At 39.0% G+C, this 16867-nt stretch overlaps 1 protein-coding gene across 1 annotated transcript in view; it reads left to right on the top strand.

The window, feature by feature from the left end:
- The first annotated feature begins 238 nt into the window (after nt 1-238).
- LOC107551460 (RNA polymerase II elongation factor ELL2-like) overlaps nt 239-16867 on the top strand; it is a 57218-nt gene continuing 40589 nt past the window's right edge. The window contains exons 1-2 of the mRNA XM_016233070.1: nt 239-436; nt 5027-5074. Coding sequence (XP_016088556.1) covers nt 299-436; nt 5027-5074 — 186 coding nt within the window. The 5' untranslated portion in view covers nt 239-298. The remainder of the gene's footprint in view (nt 437-5026; nt 5075-16867) is intronic.

The raw sequence follows: 16867 nt of genomic DNA, 5'->3' as shown, positions 1-16867 counted from the left end.
TTATGAGTAAAGGGCTGTCCAACAGAACTAGGAATGTTTTTTTCTTTATTACATTCCTTGTCAAATAGATTAAACCCTCATCCTAATAAGCTGAGTTAGACAACTAAAAGTTTGATTTTGAAATACATACGATTATTGTTTGCGCTTACGTGCGTGTGCGTGCGTGCGTGTGTGCGTGTGTGTGTGTGTGTGTGCGTGTGTGTGTGTGTGTGACGTCCCCAAAACGCTCTCTCGTAGCCCCGCCCAGCGGAGAGTGACGCTTGAACTAGAATGTCGCCAATTCATCTCAGTTCCAGACATGGCAGCGTTGAGACAGGAGCATCGGTATGGACTCTCCTGTGGAAAGATTAATAAAAGCATTCCCAACAAAACCATCTTTCACGTCAAGCTAACCGACACGGCCATCCGGACGCTAGAAGCTTATAAGAATCTCAAGGTAACGCATTTGGTTTTATTTCGGCAGTGTTTATTTGCTCCACTGACCTCAATGGGACAGAAAGAAAAGTTCAGAACTCAGAACTTCAAAACATTTCCTCTCGTTAGTAGTTTGTAAAGTGTTGATGTATTTAACCAGAGGCCGTCACTTTAAGTGCCATATGCTGTCTTACCAAGGACAGATAGTAACGGGAGGAAATCGGACACATCCAGTTGTTACTGTTGCGTTAAAGTTCGTTTTTCTTTAGTTTTGTTTATTTATTGTTTAAGCTGCTACAAAACTAAAGATAATGCCAATCGTGCTATTTTAGTTTTTTTTTCGTGAAGCCAGTTGGAATTGGCTTAACGAAATCTCTTGTCTTTGAGTTTAGATTTGAAGTCGCCGCTTTATTATTTCTGACAAATGATACGAAATGCAACATGGCACTGTCTTAATGCTGAACATTGCATTACTAATAATTATGATCATTTTAAAGCGACGATGGGAATAGTTTCTTTTACTCATATTCACGGGGATCTTACGGTCTGAGAGGGGCTCAAGCTCGATCTTATGAACTGTAAATGTTGAGTAGCATTTAGCATTTTAATTAGTCATTCAGATCGCTGCCTTTTTTCATTGCCCTGTCAAATATTTAATTGCCTCAAATTCGGGAGTAACCTTTCAGTTTGCTCTAAAGGTTTAGTGAACTATCCATAGATTAAAAGCGCATGTAACCTCGTATTGTCTCTTTAGGTACAGTTTAAGGTTAAGTTTATAATTGGTTCTTGAACTGATTAACTTAAATAGGCATATGGAAATTGCTTGGCATAGTCAATTAAATCAAAAATCATTGTTGTTACAAACCTCTGACTTTGTTTCTTCCGCATTCTATAGAATGACAGCCTCAGTCCCCATTCACTTTCATTGTATGAAAAAAACAACATGCAATGTAAGTGAATGGGGACTTGACTGTCAGTCACTAACATCTCCTTTTGTGTTCTGCGGAAGAAAGAAAGTCAGGAGTGTTTTTAAAAAGCATGCGGGTGACTAAATGATAACAGAATTTATTTTGGGTGAACTATCCATTTAAATGTCATGTTTGCCTCACGTAAAGGTTCCTTGTAAGCAGGGTTTTTTTTTTGCCAGTTAACCGTAGTTGAGTAATCAATACTTAATGTCGCCGTCGGCTCGACAGTTCAGATTCCAGTAATATCAATACCTCGGTGGCAAAACGTGTACGCCAGCTGGACGGAGCACTTTGTTAGCTTCATCTCAACCCAAGCGCTTCTTGTCGATGATTGGACGATAAAGGTGTATTTTTGTTGGCGTGCTCTGTCGTATTGTTGCGAGTCCTTTAAATGCTTGGACGCCGTCCCGATGTCATCGCTCATTGGTCAGGCAGGCGGCGTTGAATGTCGTTTGACCCAATCAGAACACGAGAAGACTTCCTCGCTCTTGCAACAGGAGCTCGATAATGAATGTTCTATTGTCAATCATATGTGACCTCGTAAAGAGAGAGAAAAGTAGAAATAAATACATTGGTCAAAGTAGTCCAATTATTGCATTAAATATAAATTGATGTTAATGTAATGTTATAGGTAAGAGGTAATCAGTTATGACATATGATTATGGGTTTTTGTATTAGTATGTTTATCCATTACAAATGAGGTCAGAAGAAAGAAAAACATGGTCAAGTCAGGTCGTTAGATACCTCAGTGTCCTCCTCTGAACTGTTCTCATTATGTTCTTATAAGCTTTCACTAAACCAGAATAAAAAACAAAAACAAAGTTCAAGTTAGCTACAGCAGCACCCCCTTCAGTAATGTTTAGCCAGTAATCCAACCACATGACAGCAAACGCAGGACCAATATGCCCATATTTTTTAATAAGCAACTTGAGCTGCACTGTATGTGTAGAGTGACATGTCGGCCTCTCCCTGTAACATCCATAATAGATAAACATGCTTGTGGACTAAAGCTCCAGCTGTACCTTGAAGATAATAAGTGCTATCTTTTGACCTTGCTTAATGGTTTCGAGCTATGCTGGGGGAAACCTCCGATTTTTCTCCCTTTGTCTCAGCAATTTACGTTAGTGATGTGAATGAGTCTGTTTCATATGTATGTTGTTAATGCCAATGGATTTTGGTCCAAGCTGAGTGTTAAAAGCTGAGCACACAGTTCGCAAAAAGTGGTTAGATAAAAGGCCTATTTGTACAAACTTTATGTAGTGGACAATCACCACAGGATAGATAGATAATGTCCAGGCCTGCTTGATTTTAACTGATGCACCTTTAGAAAAAAGTTGAAATGCTTTTTGCAACTTGCCTTTAGTCTTAATTAGTGCTAAGAACTCAATTCAGCATTTGGTAGCTAAAAGCTTTTTGCATGATGTTTCCCCTGTCCCTGTCCCACCTCCACTTCTTCTACAAGTCCTCAAACACTTAACATCCTCACACTCATCCACGCCTCACACAATAACATTTGATTGACTCATGTAAGGTCTTTCAAGTCGAGATTTATTAATCGGACGCATTCCAGTGCAGATTAGCGAAGCCCGGCCTTGATCTTTAGGCTCGCACAAGCAGAACCATGACACTGCCGAGAGGCCAGTGACAGCCAGCCTTTCATTCTCTCAAAAACAACCCCCTCACTCGCAGTCTGCATGAATTAATACAGGAGAGAACTGTGCCTCTGTCAATGGGGGCAAGCAAGTAAGAGGAGACTGTAATTACTGTGAAGGGAGGCTAATGGGTGATATTTTACTGAAGTTGGTACCTAAACACAGCTCATGGAAATGCTGGCATTGTGGGTAAACAATTAAGAAAATGAAAACCTTCATGTTGTTCCAAACCTGTATGACTTGCTTTGTTTTGTGGAGCAAAAATGTTTTTTTTTTTGGCCATACAATGAAAGTTAATTGAGTCAAATTGTGTTAATTTGGGCCCCATTGACTTTTTTTATTTGTATGGGCAAAAACACTTATTCAAAATGTGTAATTTTGTGTTTCATTGAAAAAGTCACAAAGGTTTGGAACGACAAGGAGAGTAAATGATGACTAAATTTTCAGTTTTGCTTTACTTCAGTGTAAGGCTGGTACAAAACATTTGCATTGTTTTTGTTAAAGGGGTCATATGATGCGATTTCAATTTTTCTTTTCTCTTTGGAGTGTTACAAGCTCTTGGTGCATAAAGAAGATCTGTAAAGTTGCAAAGACTAAAGTCTCAAATCCAAAGAGATATTCTTTATAAAAGTTAAGAGTCAAACACGCCTACCTAAAACGGTTAATTCTAACACGCCCCCACATGTCTACATCACGATGTGGGAAGATTTGCATAACACTGCCCAAATGTTCACGCAAAGAAAGAAGGCGTAACTTTGATTCTCGCTGTAGTATTGTTGTTGCCGTGTGGTTCGTTGTGAAAGCGAAACTACTTTGTTTGGCCTTCCAAAAAGGGACGATATCCGCTAGAGTCAAACACGCCTACCTAAAACGGTTAATTCTAACACGCCCCCACATGTCTACATCACGATGTGGGAAGATTTGCATAACACTGCCCAAATGTTCACGCAAAGAAAGAAGGCGTAACTTTGATTCTCGCTGTAGTATTGTTGTTGCCGTGTGGTTCGTTGTGAAAGCGAAACTACTTTGTTTGGCCTTCCAAAAAAGGACGATATCCGCTTCGTCATGCCTAGAGCTGATCCGTGCTGGTCGCTGAGGAAATACATCAACTTTGTGCTGTGGATCGCCAGAGTCCAGCCCGGGGTCGTCACATGTGGTTGCCGCAAGCCTCCGCTCACTCAATCTGCCGGCCTCCGCTCACTCAAGCCGCCGGTACTTTTGGAAGGACACGACTAGAAATCAGTGGTTAAGTTGTAATTCCAACACTGTTCCAGAACATTTCCGTCACACGCTTGAGGTATTCGGCCAATCACAACGCACTGGATAGCTGGCCAATCAGAGCACACCTCGCTTTTCAGAATGATGAGCTTTGTAAAAATTGACGTGTTTCAGGAAGGCGGGGCATAGAGGAGAAACAATAATGTACTGTGTGTGGAAAATAATGTGTTTTTTTAACCTTAAACCGCATAAAAACATTTCATTACACCAAATACACAAAATATTGTTCTTTTTAACAACATCATATGACCCCTTTAACTCTCATAATGCATTCAAAATCTGCACATGTCTTGCATTTGCATGAACTTGGTGGACTTAATATTTTTCACCTAAAACCATATTGTATCTGATTAGTAACTTCCCATTAATCAGTGAATGCTCAGATATGTAAAATTATTGATTACCATGTTGTTATTGCATTACCACCTTTTTATAAAAAAAAAAAAAAAAAGAGAAATATTTTGGAAATGTCACATCTTATATGAATTGATCGTCATTGCGCATTTTGCAAGTTTGGTTCTTGTACTAAATACAGTTTAAAAATGATGTCTCTCTTTCGGGCATAACGGACCTAAATGCATAGGGTTCCAGCCTAGAAATTCAGCTGGAGTCGGAGATAATTCATTTCCAAGATTTAATCTTTGCTTTATAATCCTTTATATAATAATAGTAAATGCTAACCAACCTCTTCTACCTTTTTTCTTCTGTCCCCAGGGGTCTTTACCAAATCAGCCGGCAATTTGCTTCAAGGGGAACCAGGGGGTAAGATGAATGTGTTTTTCCTCACCCTTCCTGACGCCTAAAAATTGCAATGCATTAATTAGACCTGATTGTTGAGTCGTGCATAAAAAAAAAACTCACGGCACCCCTCAGCCACCTACATACTCTCTCAATATTTCATGAGCTCTTAAACCATCACCTGAAATGGAGAAGGAACTGTAGCTTGCAGTGACACCACCCTTAGGGCCTGCTCGACTAGATTGGAAACATTTATATAATTATAGAAGCACGCATGTTCATCAGCACAATTATGAACCGTAAATTAAGAAAGTGTCATTGTTTGGATGCAGTTCCTGGGTTTCGTAACATTTGCGGGCCAGAGGTTTGGTTTATATGAGAGTATTGTTATTTACAGCTAGTAAAATTGGCAGTGGCGTGCGGTCACACTGTACGACTTGGGTGGATTTTTGGTAGAGGGTGCATTTCAGTGAAACGGCTGTAACGAAAGATGCCTGTGTGCCTAACCGGATTAGCACATTCAGCCGTAGCACACCTCCCCATCAGCGCCTGTATGCCACAATCAGCTCAGTCTAAAACATACCCATCTGATCCAGAAGTGGGACAGGAAAGGTACTCGCTCCGCACACAAACAACGGACTGTGCCTGCGGTTCGGAAACCCGGGAGAGGCTACTCAACACCCCAGAGCTGCTCGCCAGGTTACTGGGTCAGACTGGTGACTGGAAAGGCTTTGTCAAGAGCTCTGGGAAGAGGTGGGGGTGTTGGTAAACCCAAGGGAGCCTCTTGTGTCTTTATGCCTGTTGTCTCAGTGCAGACATGAAAGATCTGCGACACGGAGGGGGATAACCATGGTCGCCGTGTCTCCTAATGCATTGTTCGACCCCCACAAATTCCACAGTTATAATATGCAAAACACTATCACATGTAGTCAAGCAATATCTGATCTAATGAAGTTTCTTTCCCTTTTAAAACTGGAGTAGCGTAGTTGTGTCAAGTGTGTAAGACTGGAATCAGTTCTAATTGTCAAATTAGATTTTGTGATTACATCTTTAGCCCATTACATATTCAAATTCTCTGCACTGAATTTAAGCGTTCATCCCCTCCTCCTCAGATAATGGGCTGCTGGGCATTAATGAGGTGTTTGAGCCGAGTGTGTGTGTGTGCGCACAAGTGTGTGTTTGTATGTGTGTCAGGGTGACAAATTAAGCTATTACAGCTGGGGGTAGGGAGTGATGTTAAGTCCACACTACTGAAACCACGTTATCGGTCATTCTATTAGCTGTAACCTCAGGATGCTTTCACTTCAGTCAGGTTTGATATAATATGGAGTATCATAGTTTTACAATGGATGGATATCTTTGAACATCACTCGGGAGATACATGTTCCCATTTCTGGTCCTACTTAGCCAGGTCATTTTCTTCCACCTGCAGGAGGGCTCCCCCATACCAGGGAATTCCCATAAACCTTGTCCTGGGTTGTCTCGAGATCTTAGAGGTGCAACGTGGAAAAGTCAGGAAGTGCCCTGCTGTGGATTGTCAGCTGCCATTTTCCACTAACTTGTGGAGATGGTACACACAAAAATGAAAATGCTGTCATCATTTACTCCCCCCTCATGTCGTTCCAACCCCTGTATAATCCATCTGTATATTCTATACCCCTGTATATTCTTTCTGCTGTGGGAGAATGTTGATAAGAATGTTGGTAACCAAACAATTTCAGGTCTATAGAAGTCAATGGGACCCAAAACCGTTTGGTTACCAACATTCTTCAATATATCTTCTTTTGTGTTACACAGATTTAGAACGACATGAGGGTGGATGAGTAAATGTTGACAGAATTTACAATTTTTGATAGGCTATCCCACTGACACTGAAAATGCACGCTCATGTGGCAGTTAACAAATAATTTAGCCATTGGGTTTTTACAGTTGGGGAGCTTTAATTTGCTCGATTCTCTCCATCTGTGGAGGAGGATGATGCAACTGGTGAGAAATAACACAAGAAAAGATGTTTAGAGTAGTAAAATTCCTTTCATATTGCAGGGAGTGAACCCCAATCCTGCAGGATTTATGGAATCTGAATGCCTTTGGTGGCGACACTAGGAATGTTCGGGTTCAGTTCGGATTCTAAGAGAATGGAATTTCACATCATGCAGCCTCATTTTCTTTAGGTAATTAGATTTTTGCTGCACAAAATTAGTTATCCAGAGGCTCATTAATTAATTAATTAATTAATTTTTAAAGCACTTTACAACTGCATCTGCAGATCAAAGTGCTGTACAAACAGCATAAAAAAGATGCTACAAATATAGATGTCTGTCTCAATAAACAGAAATGGTTCTCACAGTAACAGCAGTGTCCTGCAGTTTGACATGCTACATCTGATTTTTTTTCTATGCTTGTATTATACATGCATCATTTTATGATCTTATATTAATCTAGAGACTAAAACTTGGCCATAAGTGAGAGAGCATATTAAATTATGGGAGCACATTATTATGTAGAATTGTGCAGTGCAAGTTGCATTGCACCCTTTTCATAATTCTTTTATGGGTCAGTGACAAATTAGTATGTCTGGGAATGATGGATGTCTGTGGATCTCTGATGGATGTGATTTTCAATTTTTCCATCCTCTTTGGAGTGTTACAAGCTCTTGGTGCATAAAGAAGATCTGTAATGTTGCAAAGACTAAAGTCTCAAATCCAAAGAGATATTCTTTATAAAAGTTAAGAGTCAACCACGCCTACCTAAAACGGCTAATTCTAACACGCCCCCACATGTCTACGTCACGATGTGGGAAGATTTGCATAACGCCGCCCAAATGTTCACGCAAAGAAAGAAGGCGTAACTTTTATACTCGCTGTATTATTGTTGTTGTCGTCGTGAAAGCGAAACTGCTTTGTTTGGCCTTTCAAAAGAGGACTATATCCGCTTCGTCATGCCTAGAACTGATCCGTGCTGGTCGCTGAGGAAATACATCAACTTCGCGCTGTGGATCGCCGGATCGGCTTTCACCGTGGACAAAGCGGAGTCCAGCCCAGGGTCGTAACGTGGTTGCCGCAAGCCCGCCAGCCGCTCCTTCGTTGAATCCGCCAAAAGAGGACACGACTAGAAATCAGTGGTTAAGTTGTATTTACAACACTGTTCCACAACAGTTCAACCCAAAATATTCAGATGTGTGCAGCGCATTTTATGGAGAGTAGACTACAATGCCGTCTGTTCTGACTCGCAGGCTGTAAGTAAGTTTTCATATTTAAAGAATTTGCCACTGATGATTCAAACGTGAGTTTTGAGCAGTGTAGAGTAGTGCTTGTTGTTTGTCGTTTCTCCGATCACAAATGCAGACATGGTTTTATGTTTACGCGGCGCGATGCAACGCAACACATAAAAAGACAGTATAAGTCATTATAATCCGTAATCATGTCCCCACTGGATGCAACAAATGCCTAGTTTATAATGGGTTTTAATGTTTTTGTCTCGTCGCTCCGGCCGGGAGACGGCATCACAATATGATAAGGGGCATAACATTTCCGTCACACGCTTGAGGTATTCGGCCAATCACAACGCACTGGATAGCTGGCCAATCAGAGCACACCTCGCTTTTCAGACCGATGAGCTTTGTAAAAATCGAAAAGCGTTTCAGAAAGGCAGGCGAATGAAACGCATTTCATTACACCAAATACACAAAATAATGTTCTATTTAGCAACATCATATGACCCCTTTAAATGTGATTTTTGTATTCATATTGGTATCATATATTTTTTGGAAAACTTTTGCTCTATTTTCAAAATGAAACTTCTACATGAGACTTCATAATAATATGCTCTCTAAATATACTCCCTCACTTATGGCTATGTATCTGTTTTTCGATTTGCATTGATAACAATGCTTGTAAACGTTGTGATATAGTTAATCTAAAAATGTCAAGTGGTGTCACCATCAAATAAATAGTCTTTCTTTTTCTTGCATATTGAATAGACCACCATAGTCTGTTTGTATTTAATTTGATGAAGAAAAACAAAACGAGACAGATTTTTCGGAGGGTGTCCCATTGGTTAAATGACTTGGATTTGGCGGACTTTTAATATTACTTTTTTTTAATTATTTGTTTATTACAATATACAGAGACTTACACTGCCTTGACATTTCTGACTTTAAGCTACACAAAAAATTATATCAAATCATTTTAAATTTGAATGTATTTTTGAATAACATAATAGATCCAGACAAAAAAGTGTCACATCATTGACCCTGTTTAAAAAACAAACAAACAAACAAACAAAAAAAAACACCATGTTTATGACTTTGACCAGACGGTCCAAAAGCAGCATGTATTTATAGGTTTTTTTGAGTGTATGTGTGTTCTGTGACATTAGTTTGTGGGGAGGGGGGAAGGGTTAAAACATTTCTCTCTCGAGATATTCTCATGGTAAGTGTGTGTGAAGGTTTAGCTTCCCCCACCTGTCTGTCTCTCTCGTCATCGCTGTGATTTTCTCAACCTGATCCTCTCTTTTCTCTCACTGGGATTCACCAGTTCTCCATCTCGCACCTCCAATGAGTGTGTACATGAGCGTGTGATGGTGTCTCAAAGAGTGTGTATTAGAGCACATTAGTGTAAATATATGTCTGTATATACCAATGTGTTTCGGTTAACTTCACGGTTTTGGAGGCACGGTTCGGTTTGCTCTGGAGGTAGGGTTCATGGCATGGCACCAGCAATGCTAAAGAACACTGGATTCACTTTTAACTTTTAACTTACTACTACTACTACTACTAATTATTATTATTATTATTATCATTATTATTATCATGCTCTCTGTTCGTTCATGTTCATTAATGCATTAACAAATGAGAGTTTAAAAATTGTGTTACCCAAAAAAAATCTATAGCCTTAAAACAATTAAAATAAAATGTTTAAATAATGCAAACAACTCATTGGACAGCATTACTTAGGCTACATATAAAAATGCATGTGCCATGGATAAATAAAATGGAATAGCCGGACAATAAGGAAATTATTTTCCTCATTGCGCGCTAAAGAGATAATCACTGTAGTAGGCCTACAATAAAGCGCTTCTGCAGCGTAACTCAACCAAATGCATGGCTGCAAGTGGCTAAACAAGTGATTGTGCTAGTCATGAAGATAGAACTCTGTGGACACATTCTTTCCACAACAGCACGCTGAAACATGGCACACTCTTTTTCAGTCGTTTTCTCGTTATAATTTTTTGTAGCCTATATGACAGATTTGTTCTGCACATATTGCCCTTAATGGTACCTTCCTTTTCAAAGTGATTCTAGCAATTCAAAACCATCAAGGCCGTATGCGTTTGAAGTGTCTCGGCAGGGGGCGGGGTAAGCCAAGAGAGTACCACGGTACGTACCGTGGGTGGCGTATCGTGGTTTTAGTATATACTCACAGTGTCCTCAATAGTATAGCTTACTCAATGGATCCAAGAATGAGGAAGTGCACCTAAAGTTTGTCTTGGGATCTTTGAATTTTGTATGTATGGTCATTTCTGTTTGTGACTGGTGTGACTCAAAGTGTGTCTGTTTCTGTGCTTGTCCAAGCCAGGGCCTGTGCGCACGTGTGTGTGTGTGAGAGTCTGGCTGTTTTGAACGCTGATTTGAATGACAATAAGAGGAATGAGCGTAGAATGCCGAGAGTCTCTGGCAGCAGAGGCGGTGTGTGGGGATCTGTCCCAAGTGTGAATGAAAGGGCACACGCCGATTCTTTCATCCAGATGTGACGTGCTCGCTGATGTGCGCAGGGACCCGAGTGTCTGTCTTGTCTGGGGCCCAGTGTTTTGACTGTCAGATCTGTTTGTCTTGCCAGGCCATTTTTGGCAAGGTCCTTGCAAGAGCAGAGAGGATCTTCTTATTTTAATGCTTTTTAAAAAAATATATATAATAGTGTGATAGGGCCCAAAACTTGCTCAGCGCCAAATAGGGCTGGGCAATATGGCTAAAAAAATAATTCCTCAATTTTTTATGGCTGAAATGCAGCATGTTGGTGGCTGACTAAATACTTTTTTCCCCCACTGTATATATATATGAACATCCTGCCCTTAAGGCAATGAAAACAAATATAGTGGAAGTAGGCTATGCTATCCATTATGTGCAGTAAAGGGGCTAAAATCACATTACATTGTAACATTAAATCTAAAAACAAAAATAATGATTTCAAGCAGAAGTTCAATTAATTAAACTAAAAACAAAAGTAAATGAGTACTGGAGATTCATTGCATTATATTTTGATTACCCAATTACTGCTATCTGCTAAAAATTCTACATATGAGACAATTATTTTGCTCTTATTCTATTTAATTTTCCATGACTTTCTAACATTTACAGATGGAGAAAATGCCTGTGAAATGTAAGTTCATTGAGGAAAACAGCACATCTCAAACGTATTAAACAGCATGTAAAATGTTGCTTTGGCAAGTGCATAAAAGGAGTTGGTTGCCAGTTGGCCAATTACTTGCAATACTTACTGCAATATATAAGAATTGCAATTTGTAATTATCTTGTCAATTTTGTTTTTCCTTACAAAACTCGTTGTTCCAAACCCATAAGACTTTCCTTCATCTTCGAAACACAGATTTCTATGTCTCCTTTGAAAGTCCATTTTAACAAACTTTGGGAAAAAAAAAAAAAAAAAAAAGTTAATTTTTGTCTTTTGGATAAAAAAAATTTAAAAATGCATTATGCCTGTGAAATGTAAGTTCATTGAGGAAAACAGCACATCTCAAACGTATTAAACAGCATGTAAAATGTTGCTTTGGCAAGTGCATAAAAGGAGTTGGTTGCCAGTTGGCCAATTACTTGCAATACTTACTGCAATATATAAGAATTGCAATTTGTAATTATCTTGTCAATTTTGTTTTTCCTTACAAAACTCGTTGTTCCAAACCCATAAGACTTTCCTTCATCTTCGAAACACAGATTTCTATGTCTCCTTTGAAAGTCCATTTTAACAAACTTTGGGAAAAAAAAAAAAAAAAACAGTTCATTTTTGTCTTATGGATAAAAATAGTTTCATAATGCATTAACAATAGTTGCGTGGTCAGAAATTTGGACCCTGATTTTAGCAGTCTTCCCATTTAGTGCTGATGCTTATTTTGTGTATTATTTTTGTGATCCACAAGTAAAGCATTTTTGGTTTGAAAAGTATTTTCCTGTGAAGATGCATGTGATTAATGTGGAAAACGTGCAGAGTTTATATGAAACTACTATGGTTGAGTGGAGCCAAGATTCGCAAGGGAAGATCACAGACATTTCAGGCCTTTCATGCACAGAGACACACACACATACACAGGGCACGCTCCCAGTTCTGATGTGCCTGGACTGACTTCTGAAAGAGTGTGAATCTGTGTGTATTGCCCATTAACAGGCCGCACCTCTGAAATGTTGTTTGTGTAGCATCTATCTTTGAATCCATAACACACTCCTTATTTGATGCTTAAAACCTCATTTTATTGTCTCCTTTAATTTTAAATGTTTTTTTTTTCTTTAAGCTTCTTTGCGTCCTGTTGTCGCTGACGTGGATGGGATGTGGCAGTTTTCAGTCACAAGAGTAGGTCCATTGATTCCGTGCCTGCAGCGGGGGGCTTTGGCTCGGCCCAGCAGGATGCATTGCTTCTAATAGTTTATAGTAGTTTTTCATCACATGGGTTATTTAAATCTTATTTGAAGAGCATTCATGGCCACGTCTAGCCATCACGTGGATGTATTTAGAAACGGAAACCTCTTTCAGGTTTATTTTTGTTCGTGTAGCTGGTCTGTCATAGCCATCCGGCAGGCTGGAGTATGACTGCTCGGGGAAATGAGCAAAGGTCTTGTAAATAAACATTGGCTTCAAAACATACTGCATTTCTGGAACAAGTTGTTTTGACCCATTTCTATTCTGAAGCTTTGAATGAAGACCTTTGAATGACAAGCTTAAAAAAGAAAAACCTATGGAAACCGTTTCCGCCTCAGAGTAAAAAATATTTTATAAGTGGAACTTAATTTTTTTAAAATTGTGACTAATCACCCGTGTTGCATTTTCTTCTCATAATTGCAACTTCATATCTGATCATTGTAACTCATTATTGCACAATTGCATCTTGTCTCAGAATTGCAACTTTTGTCTTGTAATTGCGTGCGCAAACTTTAAAACTCTCAATTGCAACTTTTTTTCACAGTTGTGACATTTGGTTCTTGCCATTTTTTATTTCATATAAATATTGGGTAATACTATACAGTAGTTTTATTCCTTAACTTTAGTTAAACACGAACATGAACTAACAATGAGTTCACATGAACTAACAATGAAAAGTACTTCTAAATCTTTTATTAATTTTAATTTCAACATTTACTGATATATTATTAAAGGGTCATGAACTGCATTTTAAAATAATTTAATAATGTTTCCTGAGGTGCACTTATAATGATTTTTACATAAAAAATTGTCATAGTTTAGAAAGAAAAGGACATTTTCTATGCTGATTATAGCCCACTGATTTGAATGCTCTGTTGGAAGGGACGTGTCTTCTGTGAGATTTCAATGGAAACCCCTGTTGCTGATTGGCTAATATCTTTGCATATGAAATAAGTATTACATGTGGAGCTCTCTCAAAAACCTTTACTATGTTTTTACTATTACAGCTGTTAAGATGAACTAATCATGGAGAGTGTTGATTGTAGCATTATATTTAGATCTACTGCCGTCGCATGAAGGGCTGCAGCGATATGCATTGTAGCCGATAACAGACTATTGAGCGCACGAATGCAGTGATCTTGTCATTGCAACCCGAGTTTTGCACTTTCACAAATGCTTTCATCATAACTAACAGTGCAAACACGATGTAAATAAGAGATTCATTGTGCAGTGTAGACCGCATCATTGATAATAAACTTGCGCTGTGTGATTGACAGCTCCAATGATTATAAAGGGAGTGTTCTTTGATCGCTTTCTGTATTTGATTTAAGATTAGGCATTAAAATGAACATGTACTTGCATGTAAACAAGTATTACTGTCAGGTCCATATCTTACAGTAAAAGTCGGTTTGCAGAGCCTGCGCCAAAACTGCGACTGATTTACCAAAAAATACACAATGAAATGTACTGAACAAACAAATAATGCTCTACTTAGACATCCACATAGTAAAAAATATATAATCACTTTCCTAAGATTAGCATTCTTTGGAAGGTAAGGCTTTTTTAAATGTTTTTTATGTCAATGTCAGTTAATGCATGAATTAATGTTAACTTATTGTAAAGTGTTACCATAATATTTTAAACTTTATCTCACATGATTTTTTACACTGAGGCAGAAAAAGACTTCAAGAACTGCTTTTGTAAGTGTGTGTGTGTGCTTCAATGTTGATTATGTCCAGGCCTGATATTACCCTTAATTGCTAAATGCTCTTTGAAAGTTTACCTGACCTCCCTGCATTTTCACACCAATCCTCTAGCAAGTGTATAAAAATACAAATACTACACATGCCGAGTGAAAAGACTGCCTTGAGCCTTTCAAAGCTTGAGTTATGTATGATTTTTTTAAATGTGCGGCATTAACCAATCAAAACATAGAGAACTGTTCCACTATTGTAATCTCAGAGGCCAGTGAGGATGTGTACGCCCCTATAGACCTGCCTCCAGTTAATTTGCGCAGACTCGTCACTATAGTAACTGATAGGCAAGTGGAGGATGTCTTCTGACTGCTGTTTGAATGGGGTGCATATGAAAGCAGCATGCGGGGTGCTCTCCTCCCCCATTACCCACACACACACACACACACACACACAGGGATGGTTATGGAGTCAGGTCACCCATTGCTTACTGGGTTTGACAGATTAGCCCTCAGGTGCTGGAGAGCAGAGAGAGAGACAGATTTTGCTTGGCATCCAAGGCAGTTCCTCAGGAGATGAGGCAGCCAAAACAACCCCCTCCACCACTCCTCCTTCAGCCCCACAACTTCTCATCGCCAACCCCCTTTATCCTTAAACCAACCCCCATGCATCAACAGACATCCACCCCCTCTGATTCCTCCCCATTTAAATGTAATGGACTTCAGCCCGGTACCACGATAGAGTGATTTAATGTGAAAGACAGAGGCGAGCTCATGCGCTATATTTACAATACGTGACTCGTGGCACACTCGTTGATCATATCATAAATGGTGTGGTTGAGAACCACAGAGTTTTTGAGAATTATGACAAGATTTCCCATAAGGCATCATGTGTTATCTGTCTCTTAAATGCCACTTGTTAGCACTATTATTATTTCATCTCTAGAGCTAAGCACACACTACAAGACTCGTCGACCTTTCATATTTTAAATCTGGGACTAGTCTGCAACAAAAAGCCTGGTTTGCTAACTCGTAACACATTTTGCGCACTTGTGACATTCTATGATAAAGATTATTGGATTGAAATCTGGCCGACCAAATGTCAGGTGTACATACTGTCCTGACTAGTGAGAGAGCGGCCAGGAGGAACAGCCTATGAAATTGTGAATATAAAAGAGGAGGTCAAGAAATCTGGAAGTTGCCCCAAGCACCATCTGATTCATGGTAAACTACCCATGTTTGGGCTCTGTGAGATTTTTAAACTTTTATTCAGCAAGGATGCATTAAATTGGTCAAAAGTGACAGTAAAAATGTATGATGTTACAAAAGATTTCTATTTCAAATATATGGTGTTCTTTTGAACTTTTTTATTCATCACCATTGATGATATGTAATGTTTCTTAAGCACCAAATGATCTCATTAGAATGGTTTCTGAAGGATCATGTGACACTGAAGACTGGACTAATGGCTGCTAAAAATCCAGCTTTTCTGAATAAAATCAAAATTTGTACTGTATTTTTAATCAAATAATTCTGCCTTATTGAGCATAAGACTGACCCTAAACATTTGAACGGTAGTGCATTTTGGCTCTTACTCTTCTGTTTAACTGTTTTGTGCAAATCTTTGGGATGAGAGTGAATTAGTTTGCTTCATACCACCAAAGCAGGTGGTACCATCCTGATCATGTGCACAGATTGTACCCACCCTTCAACTGGCTGAAACAAAGACCTTTTACACGCAACAGATTTGCGATGTTCTAATAATTAGATGATTGAAGAAAATGACAATTATCAAGTTAAAATTTACAAAAACATTTAACATGGTTTAACATTAAATACAACATAACAGCTAAAGATGGGCCCTTTTGCAGTGTAGGTTAACATAAACAAAACATTTGATAAACACTGCATGAAACTGAATCTTTCCACTCCTTACAGTCTCCTGGTCCACATCGCTTTGATCCAATATAGTTTTATCCACTTATTATTAAGTGTCTTTCTAGAAAACAAACATTTTCTTACAACCTTACGTGAATTCTTCTGATAGAATATATCATGAAATTCAATTGCAGCAGGGTAACAGGTGCATTAAAGCTAACATTAGCATCAAACTTCATAAGACTATTTATAAAATTAATACTATGCAAAATTTGGCAGAGGCGACCGCCTCATAATTCTCTATGCAGGAAAAACCCTGTCAGGGTTAATTTGATTTGGTTACTAATGGCTCATTTCCACTGAGCGGTACGGTTCGGTACAGTACAGTATGGTACACAATTGTTTCCGTTTCCACTGTCAGAAGTTGTGAATGGTACCAAAATAGCGAATCGTACCGTACCACTTTTTTGGTATCCTTCCGTTGGGGTACCTACCACAGCAAAGGGTACCAAAAGGGTGGAGCTAAACTCACTGCAGAATGTTGATTGGTTGACTAGAATCGTCACTTTTGCGTGATACAAGGGGATAAAGCTTCTCCTTCAC

The sequence above is a fragment of the Sinocyclocheilus grahami genome, unplaced genomic scaffold (assembly GCF_001515645.1).
Source record: "Sinocyclocheilus grahami isolate Dianchi unplaced genomic scaffold, SAMN03320097.WGS_v1.1 scaffold424.1, whole genome shotgun sequence".
Taxonomy (NCBI): domain Eukaryota; kingdom Metazoa; phylum Chordata; class Actinopteri; order Cypriniformes; family Cyprinidae; genus Sinocyclocheilus; species Sinocyclocheilus grahami.
The sequence above is the reverse complement of the archived record's forward strand: the minus strand, read 5'-3'. Positions and strand labels throughout refer to the sequence as shown.